The sequence below is a fragment of the Egretta garzetta genome, unplaced genomic scaffold (assembly GCF_000687185.1).
Source record: "Egretta garzetta isolate BGI_Z169 unplaced genomic scaffold, ASM68718v1 scaffold81, whole genome shotgun sequence".
NCBI classification, from domain to species: Eukaryota; Metazoa; Chordata; class Aves; order Pelecaniformes; family Ardeidae; genus Egretta; species Egretta garzetta.
The window spans coordinates 2135784-2148507 of NW_009258671.1; the positions used below are offsets into that span (position 1 = coordinate 2135784).

The 12724-nt window shown below is 37.3% G+C and overlaps 1 protein-coding gene across 1 annotated transcript in view; it reads left to right on the top strand.

Annotated features, from left to right (window-relative positions):
- Window positions 1-12724, top strand: part of PLEKHA5 (pleckstrin homology domain containing A5) — a 173488-nt gene that overhangs the window by 159467 nt on the left and 1297 nt on the right. The window contains exons 18-23 of the mRNA XM_009648731.2: window positions 1693-1808; window positions 3130-3339; window positions 6139-6297; window positions 7458-7585; window positions 8409-8554; window positions 9751-9855. Of these exons, the coding sequence (XP_009647026.1) occupies window positions 1693-1808; window positions 3130-3339; window positions 6139-6297; window positions 7458-7585; window positions 8409-8554; window positions 9751-9845 (854 nt within the window). The 3' untranslated portion in view covers window positions 9846-9855. The remainder of the gene's footprint in view (window positions 1-1692; window positions 1809-3129; window positions 3340-6138; window positions 6298-7457; window positions 7586-8408; window positions 8555-9750; window positions 9856-12724) is intronic.

Below are 12724 nucleotides of genomic sequence, written 5' to 3' on the forward strand. Positions count from 1 at the left end.
GGTCAGCGGGCCCGGCCGTGTCCACGCTCAACTTCTTGTGCACCCCTAGCCCGCTCGCTGGTGGGGTGGGGTGAGAGAGGCAGAAGAGGCCTTGACTCTGTGTAAGCTCTGCTCAGCAATAATGAAAATGTCCCTGTGTTATCTACAGTGTTTGCAGCACAAATCCAAACCATAGCCCCATACTAGCTACTGTGAAGAAAATTAACTCTACCCCAGCCAAAACCAGCACATGCTGGTTTAAGAAGTCATATTTAAATGACATGGTTTCCTATTGAAGGTGGTTCTAAAGATTAGTAAATTTCAGAGGAAGTTTAAAAAATGTTTTTCCAGTTCATTGTGCACGTTACCGTACTTGATGCTTCTCATGTTTCTTCTGTCAGCCGTTTCCCCCTCTTTTCAAATGTCATCAAAGAGAAACATTTTAATGGGACTATGTAAAGTAACCCTTACAGTTGTCCACAAGCAGAGGAATATTTATGACCTGAGTAGTACATAAAGGTGCCACAAAAGGAAAATGGACTTCTGCTGTGCTTTACCCTTTTTTCATCTAAAGGAGACCCAAACTGTTGCTTTATAGCTTTTGTTTTGAATGATGGATTTTGGCATTCAAATACTTCCAGACTATTTTGTCAGCCTATCAAACAATTTGGAGAAAGAGTTGAGCCTTCACCAATGTGTCCTCTGAAATCTGTGCAACTTCAGGAAAAACGAGGAGAAATAATTTGGCTGTCAAAGAAGACATACCCATTTTTAGTCAGAAATTGATGATGCATGCATCAAGAAGCAAAAATGAAGCATGTGTTGTTTAATTATATCTGTATATTTTGTTAAGTTTTAGCTTGCTTCAGTTTTCTACCAGCTTAATTACATTTTGGCAAGGCTTCTCTAAGTAGAAAAATTCATGGCGGATGTTGTTGACCTAGGTATGCTCTCTCTGTAGCAGTCTCCTACTGGCAAGCTAGCCTGGCTTGAAGATCACTAGCACCTCTCACGCTCTCATACTCAGAAGGGAAAGCATACTCACATGGAAAATACTTGGTCAGACAAGCGAACTGACAAACGGCTTGCTTTTGCAAAGCTGGCCCCTTTTATTCCCCCTCCTCGCTGTTATTCTGTGCCTGTTCTTTCCCATCCTCCTTGCCCTTTCGCAGCCGTGTTTTCCTCCCAAATAAACAACCCACCCATAATTACTTCTTGTTCATTGGTCTCACTTTGGTAAATTTTGTATCCTCGACACCCTTATCTAGGTAAGCTTGGCCTTCAGTGGTAGCACCAATAGGGTTACCTAGGTGGGCACTCTGCTGGCCTGGCAAATTCTATTCCACAAAAAGTTCCCAGTGCTGACGTCTGATTGTCCGTGAAGTTTGGCCATCCTTCACATAATTCCCCCTTAACCATCTGTGAAGTCTAGCCATTCCACACAGTGTTACCTCACTTGTATCTGTTCTCACAGACAAAATTTTTATGTTTATATTTTTATGTCCAGCAACTTCTCCTGCCATGTGCAGTAGTTTCCCCTGGGGACTGCCATCCGCCTGCATACCTTAACAGATGTGATAGTTAGGCATTAAGATCTTTGCTGTCTTTTGAAGAACAGTTTCCAAGGCTGACAACACGTATTTTCTAGAAAACAATGAACTGTTTTGGCAACTTTTTGCTTAGCGCTTAGTATATTGCTTTACTGTTTTGCAGGCTCACATTTTCCTGTGGGAGTTGTACCACCCAGAACCAAATCACCAACGCCAGAGTCTTCAACAATAGCATCCTATGTCACTTTGAGGAAGAATAAGAAGATAGATCTAAGAACGGTACTTGAAAATAACCTTTGAGCATCGATGGATAGTGATGTGTTCATTTCTAAGTTCAATTTCTGTAGTTACTTCAAAAGTTGTAGTTATCTTTTTAATTTTTTACAAAAAAAAAATCACTATTATAAAAATATACTAAGTTAATGGAGACACCTGTGAAAAGAATGGCAAAATTATAAAGGTCTTGTATGTTAAACAGCATAGAGACACTCAAACTGGGCAAGAACTAAATGGTAATGATAAATCTATTAAGCTGCTGAAGTTCAGGCTTGAGTTGAAAGGACGTGAATCAAGTTAAAACTTTGCAGGAGTTGTATTTGGCTTCTGAGGCAATTTAACAGCCCTTGTGTAACAAATACTGGGGTTTATTTATTTCATTACTAAAATGATTTGGGAAAGACCTACAGCAGCCATAAAATAAGGATACACTAAGCAATAGGTGGATAATAAGCCTGGAATTTCAGATTAGAGTCCTGTAGTCTCTGGGTTAGAGACAGATGTTTACATGTGGTTCATGCAAAAGGCACGAAAACTTTTGCCACAGTTACAGCATGAATAGAAGAGGAGAAGTTGTAGGAAGAATGGGAGAGGAGAGAGAAACTCACAGGATGCTGACTGGAGAAAGATTATCATTCCTCAGAAGTGAAATCAGTTACTATGAATGTACTGAATGCAGCTGATTAGCCTGAACTAAATTTTTTTTTCTGTCATACAAAGTACAGATCTGTCTGAAAATCAGTGAATTTCAAGAACAGAGAGTAGGTAAAGTGATCGTTGCTATTCTGGGAATAATATAATCCTTAGAATTACAGATTTTAAGGTGGTGATAAATTCACTTTGTTTCAGCCTGCACTTGCCGTTAATGATGGCCAGCTGTAGTTTTTCTTGAAATAAAAAGGCAGAAATCACTGTTAGACCAATGGGGATAGGTGTCCTGGATCATTAAATTTTGATTATGTTTCTGTCTCAGTCAAGTAACTTCAGTTTGCCTGTTGTTTAACATCTGATAAATTGTTTCAACTCCATAGGATGGCTTTAAGGGAGCATCTACGTATTCTCTCAACGTTTTATCATTGATGGTGGTAATGTCGCTGTTCAAAAAAGCAAATTATTCTTTCCTTTTAATTTGAATTTCGGTGTTCGGTTATTATGGATTGGTTCTTGTACTTACTTCACATACATAGGAGATCTTTACTTGCCCACTATTTTTCTGCTTTTTAGTAAATTATTAGGTGATCTTTTCTGATAAGCGGAACAGTTTAGAATCTTGCTTTTTAAAAATATAAATATATGTGTATCTATATCTATTCTTCCATTTAAGGAAAGGCCAAGAAGTGCAGTAGAGCAGCTGTGTCTCGCAGAAAGCACACGGCCTCGAATGACTGTGGAGGAACAGATGGAAAGAATAAAGAGACACCAACAAGCTTGCCTGAGAGAGAAGAGAAAAGGACTCAATATTATTGGCATTTCAGACCAGTCTCCTTCACAGAGTCTGTCGTTTGTCAGAGATAATCCATTCAAATTGGTACAGGTGGGTCCCACATTATTAAAAAACTTTAACAAGTCCAATTAAAAAAAAAAGTTACAAAATCATTCTTTTTCCAAAATCCCATGATACTATAGGTGTTTCTTTGAGACTGCTTGCATAGAGTAACAGTCGCCATTCTCTGCCATATACAAGAGAGAGGGAGAAGACAATCTTCATGCTTATACCTACTGATAATAGAAGACACTTCTTTGTCTTTTTGGAAAACAAATATTTTAAATCTACATACGTTTGATTATGCATTGTGATGTTTGTTAACAGGTTTTGTTTTGTCAAATTCAGCAAACAACTTAAAATTGCAAGGTTTGTGACAAAAAGCAGTGTCAGGGAGAATCATGATGCAGTTAATGTATAAATTATGAAGATTTTTGTGCCATGTAGTACATTCGAACATCTGTAACATTTTTAGGTAGGAATGTGTATTTATGATCATAGCTCATAACTGATGCTCTTTTGCTGTGATTTTTGAGCCCATAAATATAGAACTCTCACTTTCATTTTCACTCATTCTTAAACAGCGAAAGCAAAGAACTGAGTTTATTAAACGGTTAAGGGTGGGGAGAGAGGAGGAAGATACAACTGCTTGTCATTAACCAGGAAATACTGTCCTGAATATACATTAAAAAAAAAAAAAAAAGACAAACCCACTGCTAAACAAAAAAATCCACACCACTTCAGGACAAAAATATCAACTAGATTCAGGGTGGTGGATGTTAGACAGCCTACTACCTTAAGAATTAGTTTTCTTTTTCAATAGCCTAATGGAGTTATCTATCTCTTTTTTTTTTTTTTTTTTTTTTTTTAATTTCAATAACCTAATGGAGTTATCTATCTTTTTTTTTTTTTTTTTTTTTTTTTAACTTCTGGCGTAATTTTTCTTTAGACCACATTGGTTTTGATTTTTTTTTTTTTTTTACACTGACATGGAAATGCCTTCTGTTACATTTTGTATGCATTTTAACATTTGATTTTCCAAAAACTGGATTAAATGCATTTGCACTGTTAGGAACTCACATATTTCCAAATAAGTTTTAGGTTTGTTGTGGATTTTTTTTTCCCCCCATCTGAGCATGCTAAACTGCCGTCAGAGCTATACAAAAGTTACTTTTCCTTCAGCAATGTTAGATCCTCAGAAGGCACCGAATTCAAGTTTTGCCTTTGCATTAGAGCATCTGTATTTGGGATGACATCATGAATGCTGTGTATGAATGGGGCTTCTACAAATATTTTTGTAGTTAACACTGCCTTTCTCAAGAAGAGGACGTGAAAAGCAAAGCTTTGCAGATGTTTCTTTTTGTAGTTTTTAGAGAGGTGTTTGAGCTTTACCACTTACCTATGGCATCATTTTATACCTCAAGGTGAGGAAACTGCAGTCGCGTATGTGTCATACCTGGTTAGCCAGCACACTGGGAGCAGAGCAGGGGAAGTGGCCAAACCCTCTGTGCCAGCACTACCTGCTATACAGAACTCAAAGGAATTTTTTTCACGTCAGCATGTTCTTCAGTCTTCTGTGTGAAGCCAGTGCTACGTGGATGAGATAAGAAACTTACAGAATAAGTGAGAATGTGTCTGGATTGAATATTTAGCTCGTAGTCCGTGCTACAAAAATCACTTTTTCTATCACAACTTTAATTCTTCCGGAATGCTATTTGGCAAAAAGCCCCAAGATGAGGTATTACACTGTAGTAATAGCTCTTATTTTTAAAAGCATAGTTTCTATGCCTATTTATGCAGAAAAATGGTGCAATGGCATTAACTGCTGGAAGTCTTTTCAGCTGAGGTTTGATTATTTAAGAATTGGAGGAAAAAAAGGATTTTATAAACAGCCTACTGTGTAATTTTGAAATGATTGCTAAAATACAAAAGGAAGTTGCTTCACAATTGTTATTGTTTGGGACAAGTGTATGATATGGGTGCATACTTCAGCTAGGAAAGTAAAGAGCCTGATTTGTGAACTGACTTACGTGGAATTTCCTCTTAACAGAGTGCATGTGCTAAATCACGGGGTCTCAGCCACAAGATTTACTACTTTCATGGCTCCTGTTTTTCTCAGCCCTAGAGCTTAGTTTGATAAGACTTACATGAACCTCACTTCAGTTCCATTTGCTACTCTGCCAACATAATGTTCACAGTTCACAATCTTAAGTCAGCATCCTTCCTCAAAAGTTTTATATCAAATTATTCTCTCTGCAGTGAATTTTTTTTTTTTAAGGAATAAGTAATATCCTCTGACATAATCAGATGCTATGTTGTCCTCTGTTAAATCAGTTACCAGCATAGGCTTGGAAGATACCCAAGATAATTGGAGAAAGTGCATACAGGTGCACTGTGAATTTTGTAAGGAGAGGAGATTTTTATCCATCTTTTTTTTTTTTTTTAATCAGGAAAAGGATATTTTTTTAAAAAAATCAGTGCTTATGAATGCAAGTAAGAATGCTTCTAAGCTTGTGTGTGACAGAGCTAAATATGAATGGAATTTCAGAAGATAAAGGTGACTTATAGAAATGCTGGAGATTGGGGGAGGGGAGGAAAGGGTGCAGAAAGTATAATAATCTTCCAGAGGAAAAAATTATTGGACAAGCTGAACTGTTTTGAAAGGTACAAAGATGAGAAAATTCTAAGTCCTTAAGAATTTCCATTTTCCTTATTGCAATGTGGTATTCTTAATATTTTTTAAGTTTGGGGGGTTTTTTTCTATCATGGTCGGAGGCTAGCGCAAGACTCAGAACTGAGACTATAGTAACTTTTTTAAGAATACATCTATGTATCAATTTTGTTCTACAGAATCGAAAAAAGGATGATACTGTATCTGGTAATATGAAGGAATTAGAGAGCACCAGTAAAGAAAATAATTTGAAACAAAATAATGAAAGTCCTGGAGAAGAAATAGCGCAACTAAAGCATGATGGAGAACAAGAACATAATTCAGGTTTTACTAAAGAGGTACTGAACTATACTTTATTGAACTGTTCATCAACCTGTCTTGCAGAAGAAAAATATTTTGAGCCACAGACGGCAGTGTGGGAAATTGAGCTAGTTCCTTTTCCTTGGAAGATTAAGATATCTTCTTGGATATAACAAATATTCTATAAAGAAGTGCAAAACTGCATCAGATCTGTCTATAGCTGAGAAATTGAATTTTCTTGTATACAGTCTTTTTAAATTCCTTTTTACTTAACTTTATCTGTTACTATCTTGATTGACTGGAAACTTATCTTTAAATAATAATCATTGATCTGTTCACTGCTTAGGATATCCCAGTGTAGTTTTTGACAATCATTTAATACACCTGAATTTTTTGTTCACTTGGTTCTAGTGCATCAAATAAGCTATAGGAAGCAGAATAAAGCTGGCACAACAATTTATACGTGGAAGTAGGCAGTAACTGTAGTTTGTGCTATTTGGTCACTGGATTGATTTCTGTCTTGAAATATTCCCGCTTGGCAGTGAGTTACCTTGGTGCTTCTGGTGCTACAGTGCCCTGAACACGCAGCAAAAGCGACTGACTGTGAAGAATAGCTTACTGGAGTCATTTCTACATAATCATATACTGCTTATAGTTTAATATTTTTTTCCTCTCTCATTTTTGCTTTTGTTTTCCTATTTTATATTTAGCTTTTTTAAACGCGTGTCTGATGGAGAATGGTATAAAATCCAAATAACGAAGTCTGTTGCTCTGTTAAGTATGCAAATCTTTTACAGAAAAACTATGTAAAACACTTAAATTGGTTGTATCTAATCAGACCCTTAAGAGCAGTGTTCAGGCTCCTCAGCAATATATTCCAGTAGCTGGAATCTCTGTTGGCATTGTGAAGGGAGGGATAGCATGAAAGAATAGGCAGGCTGCAATCCAAAGAGTTCAGATAAGCTCTGGAAGTTATTAAGCCAAGCCCTGCCCCTTGGCTCTGGTATAAGTTTCAGGATAACTCTATTAACCTGAATGGTATTGATAACAATTTCTTAAGTTATGTAATTCTGAGTTACTAAGTATACATGATAGCAAAATTTGTCTGTTAATAAAACTGTTTCCTGAAACTGTATTTCTTATCTACCACTTAGTATGTGTTACAGCTTTCTGTTTCATGATTTCAATTTTTTTATAGCTGACAAAAACTGATGATCTTTTATCAGATGCACATGTTGTATCTGACTCAAAAGAAGTGAGTAATGAAGAGAAAGCAGAAAAGGAAAAGAAAAATAAATTGGGAGAAACACATGATGATGATATAAGGTAAAAATAAAACAAGATGTTCAGAGGCTATTTTAAACTTGCACATTGTAGTTATTAGCTGAGCGGACCAAGCAACTAATGAAATACTGTCGTAAATACTTATACAGTATATTTTTATGGTTTTGAGTGGTTTGCAGATAGAGAAATCTAGCGAGAAACCTAACTGCTCTGGGGGTTCAGTAAGAGGTGATGAGTTGCTGGGAGGAGCAATGTTTATTTTCAAGTATTGTCTCAGTTATAAACAAAATATGTTCATAATCCTTGCTTTGGGATACAAAATGTATTTAGTAATGTCAGTTCAAGCTTTGTATCAGTTTATTATGAAAGCTTCAGCCAGGGCTTCCAGAGCAAGCTCTTTACCACTGATATTTAGGAAAATATCACATGCAGGAGCAGACTAAACAGCTTATTCTATAACTCCTGTTAACTTTTTTTTTCACTGTTTTGGAGTAATTAGAGGAATATTGTGTCTTGGATATTCCTCTTTAAGGATTCATAACTTCATTGTAATTTGCACTGCAGATCCTAAACGAGTTCTTAGATTAGGTCATAACTTAGACCACTCTTCAGCAAAACAGATACCATGCAGAAGGAAACTGCATGAATATGAAAAGGAAAGGAATTCAGCTTCCAGTGCTGCTTTTTTTTTAACTTTACAAGGTAGCAGCGTTTCAAAATACGTGCTTAATTTATAGTATGCAAACTTGCAAGTTGCAACTTTTTCTATTAACAGAAGAAAATTAAATTGTAACTCGTATACTTAGTGGTTAGCACCTGAAATTAAGTTAGAGTGAGTTCTAAACACTGTGCTTTTTTTAACCAGCTTGCAGAGTGTGACCACAGTTACAAACCACAAACCCAAAACCAGCTCAGAAGAAAGTGAAGTAGGTAGTGTTCAAGAACAAGGAGGGATTATTTCTTCATTTGAATTAGCAGCACAGTCTTCAAAAGGAAACCAGACATCAGCAGGTATGGAAAAGAGTTTGACTGAAGCACAGCTTATACAGTACGTATGTAAAACTATTTCATTTTGATCTTGTCTTTTGATGCTCTGAAACCCTTGTGAATTGGAAGTGCTGAGCTAGTCTAGATGTAAGGTGTATGGTTTTATAATGTAGAGAAAAATAGTTTCCCAGTGGACAACTACAGAAATTCCATTTTTCTGAGATTTTAATGTAGATCTGATGCTTGCATTTAATTCAGGGAATTGAAGAACTATTGCCAGAAATTGAGTCATACTATAGTTGCTGCTTGGAGCAAATCCTTCCCTATTCATCTTGTAGAACAGCATCCCAGTCCTGGATATGTGTAGATGATTTACCCTTACCTCCTTGCTAATGGGTGGTCTTAGGTATGCCCAAGATTGAGGAATCCTTGAGAGTTTCCAATATATCAAGTAGATTCTGAACTGGCAAGTAAAAGATGCCAGTTTGGTCATGTTTTCAGGAGTAAGAGAAGATGAAGAAACAGAAAACGCTAGCTGACTGGTGAAACGACTGGCGGTATACTAATTTGCAAGAAGAGAAGGCTGGAGTAAAGCCAAATTGTTTGCAAAGAGAAAAAAGGAGGGGGGACTGTGTAGGGGAAGAGGAAGGAAGGAAGATAGAATTTAAGACGTTATTAGGATATTTGGTGATGGGAATGGTTAAGTGAGCCAAATCGTTCAATTTAGGATATAAAAGATGACCTGATCCTTTGTAGTACAGTCAGCAATCCTTTCTGTGACTTGATAATCAAAACCAGAACTTGTAAATATATTTTATAGTGCTCAGCAGAATAAAACACGCTTAGTTAATCTGAGCTGGGGTATAAAGGTGGGTCTGGGAGTATGCCGAGTAATTCAATTTTACTTTTTTTTTTTCCCCTCTCTCTCTGCAACATAAATAACACATCAGCATTCATGTGTCTGTTGTTTGTTCCTTAGGTGTTCTAGTAGTCATTTATAGGCCTGAGTAATGATCTTCCTTGAGAACAGCTATACTGTCCCTTGAACTTGTACTCATTGTGCTGATCAGATTTTAAGTCTTTACTTATGTAACTTTCATTTGTTTCTGCTTATATTTATTATGGCTTGAAATGGTGATTTTCAAGCTTATATTTATTGTGGCTTGAAATCGTGCCCTCTGTAACTTGTGTTCCTATTTTTCTTGCTGTATGACTCGCAGTGAAAAGTTTGCCTTCTTCACCAGAATCGTCATTGTCACCAGCTCCATCTACACAGACACAGCTCACGGAAGGATCCCATTTCATGTGTGTATAGTTACAGAGAAGTACGTCTTTTTTTCCCACCCCTCCTGCCATTTTCCTAATATTTTTCTAAGTATATGTATTCTAGTTATTTTTCTGAGAAACCTCTGTAGACAATACTTGGCAAGACAAAGTTATCTGCAGTGTTGAATGTAAACTAAGCAGAAAACAAAACAAATACATGTATTGATTTGCTTGTCAGTAATGTTATTCTCTATCCAAATACAAAGAGAAAGGACTAATTGGCTTATCAAGCACGTTCTCCACAACTGGCAAGATAATAGCCCTTCGAATTACATGAGAGGCCTAAGCTGTTGCAAAACAGACACCCAGTGAAGGTATGAGCATCGGTGCTCAGGTGCAGATGAATCTGGATGCTTCGGTTGTGCTAACAGGCAACTAGAGCCAGATCTCTTGGTGATGCGTAGGAGTGAATGGTCCAGTGACCCAAAGAGTTTATGGCTTAAGACATAGACAACAGAGGCATGACAAACAGGAAGGGGAAAAAAAGAGGGTGGAAGAAATGTAACAATTACAAACCTTTTTTTTTTTCTTTCTATAGAAAGAGCCCCACATAGCTTCTCTCCGCTTGTCGTAGTAGGTGATTTCTTTTAGGAATCAAGTTAGAAAGCATGAGTTAGGCTAGATTTACATGTTGCTACCCATAGTGTTACCTACTTAATGAATGGAAATCTCAGTAAGCATATTTGTTTATACAAGTGTTTAAAGAAATTATCAGGATACAAATGTGAATGCTTCAGTGCTTTACCAGCATTTAAATCAATCCACATTTCTTTGTCTGGAAGTACCTGTTTAAATAAACTTTCTACTAAAAGAATGAACTTTATTTCAATAGTAATGGTAAATGCCATAGCTAATGTAACTTAAGAAAACTTTAAAATCAAGAAAACTTTAAAATCGAGATGTTCTCAGTCATTTAGCATGAGGAGATCTGGAAATGCTTTTTTGTCTGTGTGTGTTTGTTTACTGTCCCAATCTGTTTGCCAAGCTTTCATCTTAGCAAAATTAAACTTGGACACCTTTCTTGTATGATCTATGGGCAAGAAACTATTTCTATTCATAAAAAAAAAAAAAAAAAAAATTATTTTCATCTTTTTCCACTCTCTCAAAAGGAGAGAATGTGCTCTTTGCATCAGTACTGACACCTGTGTTGCTGGCTTCCTGATGGATGTGGTCTGTCATGATTAGATTTAGCTTGGACTTTAGTACTTGTGTTGAAAATTTAAAAAAGATGAGTGGGACTGTTCATTTTTTCTGGAAATACGGGTTTGTATTAATGTTTTTCAGTTTCCCCGTATAAATACACATGCATTTATCGTGCATCTTCTTTTTAAATAGGACAAATATTAACCCCATCAATTCAGTTTCAGTACTGAAACTGAAACTGTGCTGCTGAATTCTGTCCGTAGCCACAGCCCGCCTCTCTTGAAGGGGGAAGCAACCTATAACTTCACCAGAATTTTTTTTTACCAATTGCATTAAGTTGCTTTCAGCTCTTGTCATCAGCTCCAATGATCAGATCGGCAGATCTTATTTTTTAAGTATTTATGCTAAATGTGAGATTAGCAAAAGGGAAGCGCTTATATCGTGATGTGCTTTGTAACTTAATGCCCAAGCCTTGACATCCCACAGCGTGGTGTATCGTCATAGGTAATACTGTAGCTGGAACATTTCCATGTTAAGTGTGATTCTACAAGTAGGCCTTAATTGCTTATGACAACACGGTGCACCTGGGATGGCACTTGTAAAACTAATGCTCTGCTTACACATGCCTCGCTATAATGAAGCAAGGATTCTAGAACTTAAATACACCCCTTTTGGCTGCTTAGTGCTTGAATTGAATTGGAAAAAACATTCAACCATGTGTATATACATTCCCTATTTCTTTGCTGCGCTTGATGCCCCTGTTGGTTGTTTCCTAGGAGCTCCAAAACAAATTCACGCCATGAGCTGGGCCTAGTACACGTAGATGTGTGAAGCGTAGTCTGCTTGCCTGCGGTATTTACTGGCCCTTACCTTCTGGGGCTGCCATTCCAGTATTCCGGTGTTTTGCGCTTTGTTGAAAGATAGGTCCTTTAACGTGCGAGAGCTCGGTGTCTCTCAGATGCAAGAAACCCCACGTGGCGGAGGGAACTTCAGAGCTGTGGGATCAGCCCTGTTTCATGCGCAACCGAATTTCTCAGGCAGCATCTGGAAAATGTATGGTAGATTTCAGAGAATAATGAGGTAATACCTGTATTTGGCTTTTACAGTCAATTAGTGAAATGATACTCTTGGCACGATGCCAGGGGAGTTTGGCATAGGAGATTGGTGGCACAGGGTATTGTAAGACTAAGGAAAAACCCATTAACACAAAGCTACTTTCTTTATCACGGCTCTTGCTTTGCAGAGACAAATCTGGATGTGTACCACTAACACTGTTACGTTTTAAGCATTGCATTTACACTGAGTAACGGAGGGATAATGAAATTTTATACAGCACCTGGACCCAAAGCTCAGAAATATTTTTACTAACGAACTGTTAAAAGCTCTTTATAAAAGTCCTTTCAGCAATTACCAAAATATAGCAAGCTCTGGGTGGAGCACTTGAACTTCAGAACACCTTACAGCTACGCTGCCATTACGGTGTAGCAACTGAATAATACTGCATCCCTCTTCAAACCGTGCCTGTCATTTGTAAGAGCAATTAGGGTCTTTGCTTTTATTACCGGTTTTATGTGAAGAGCATTTGAAGATGGCCATGTACGACAGGATGAAACTCTCAGAATAAACAGGCTTTCATACGAAGTTTGCGGATGACACCAAGCTGAGTGGTGAGGTTGACACACCAGAAGGAAGGGATGTCATCCAAAGAGACCTGGACAGGCTGGA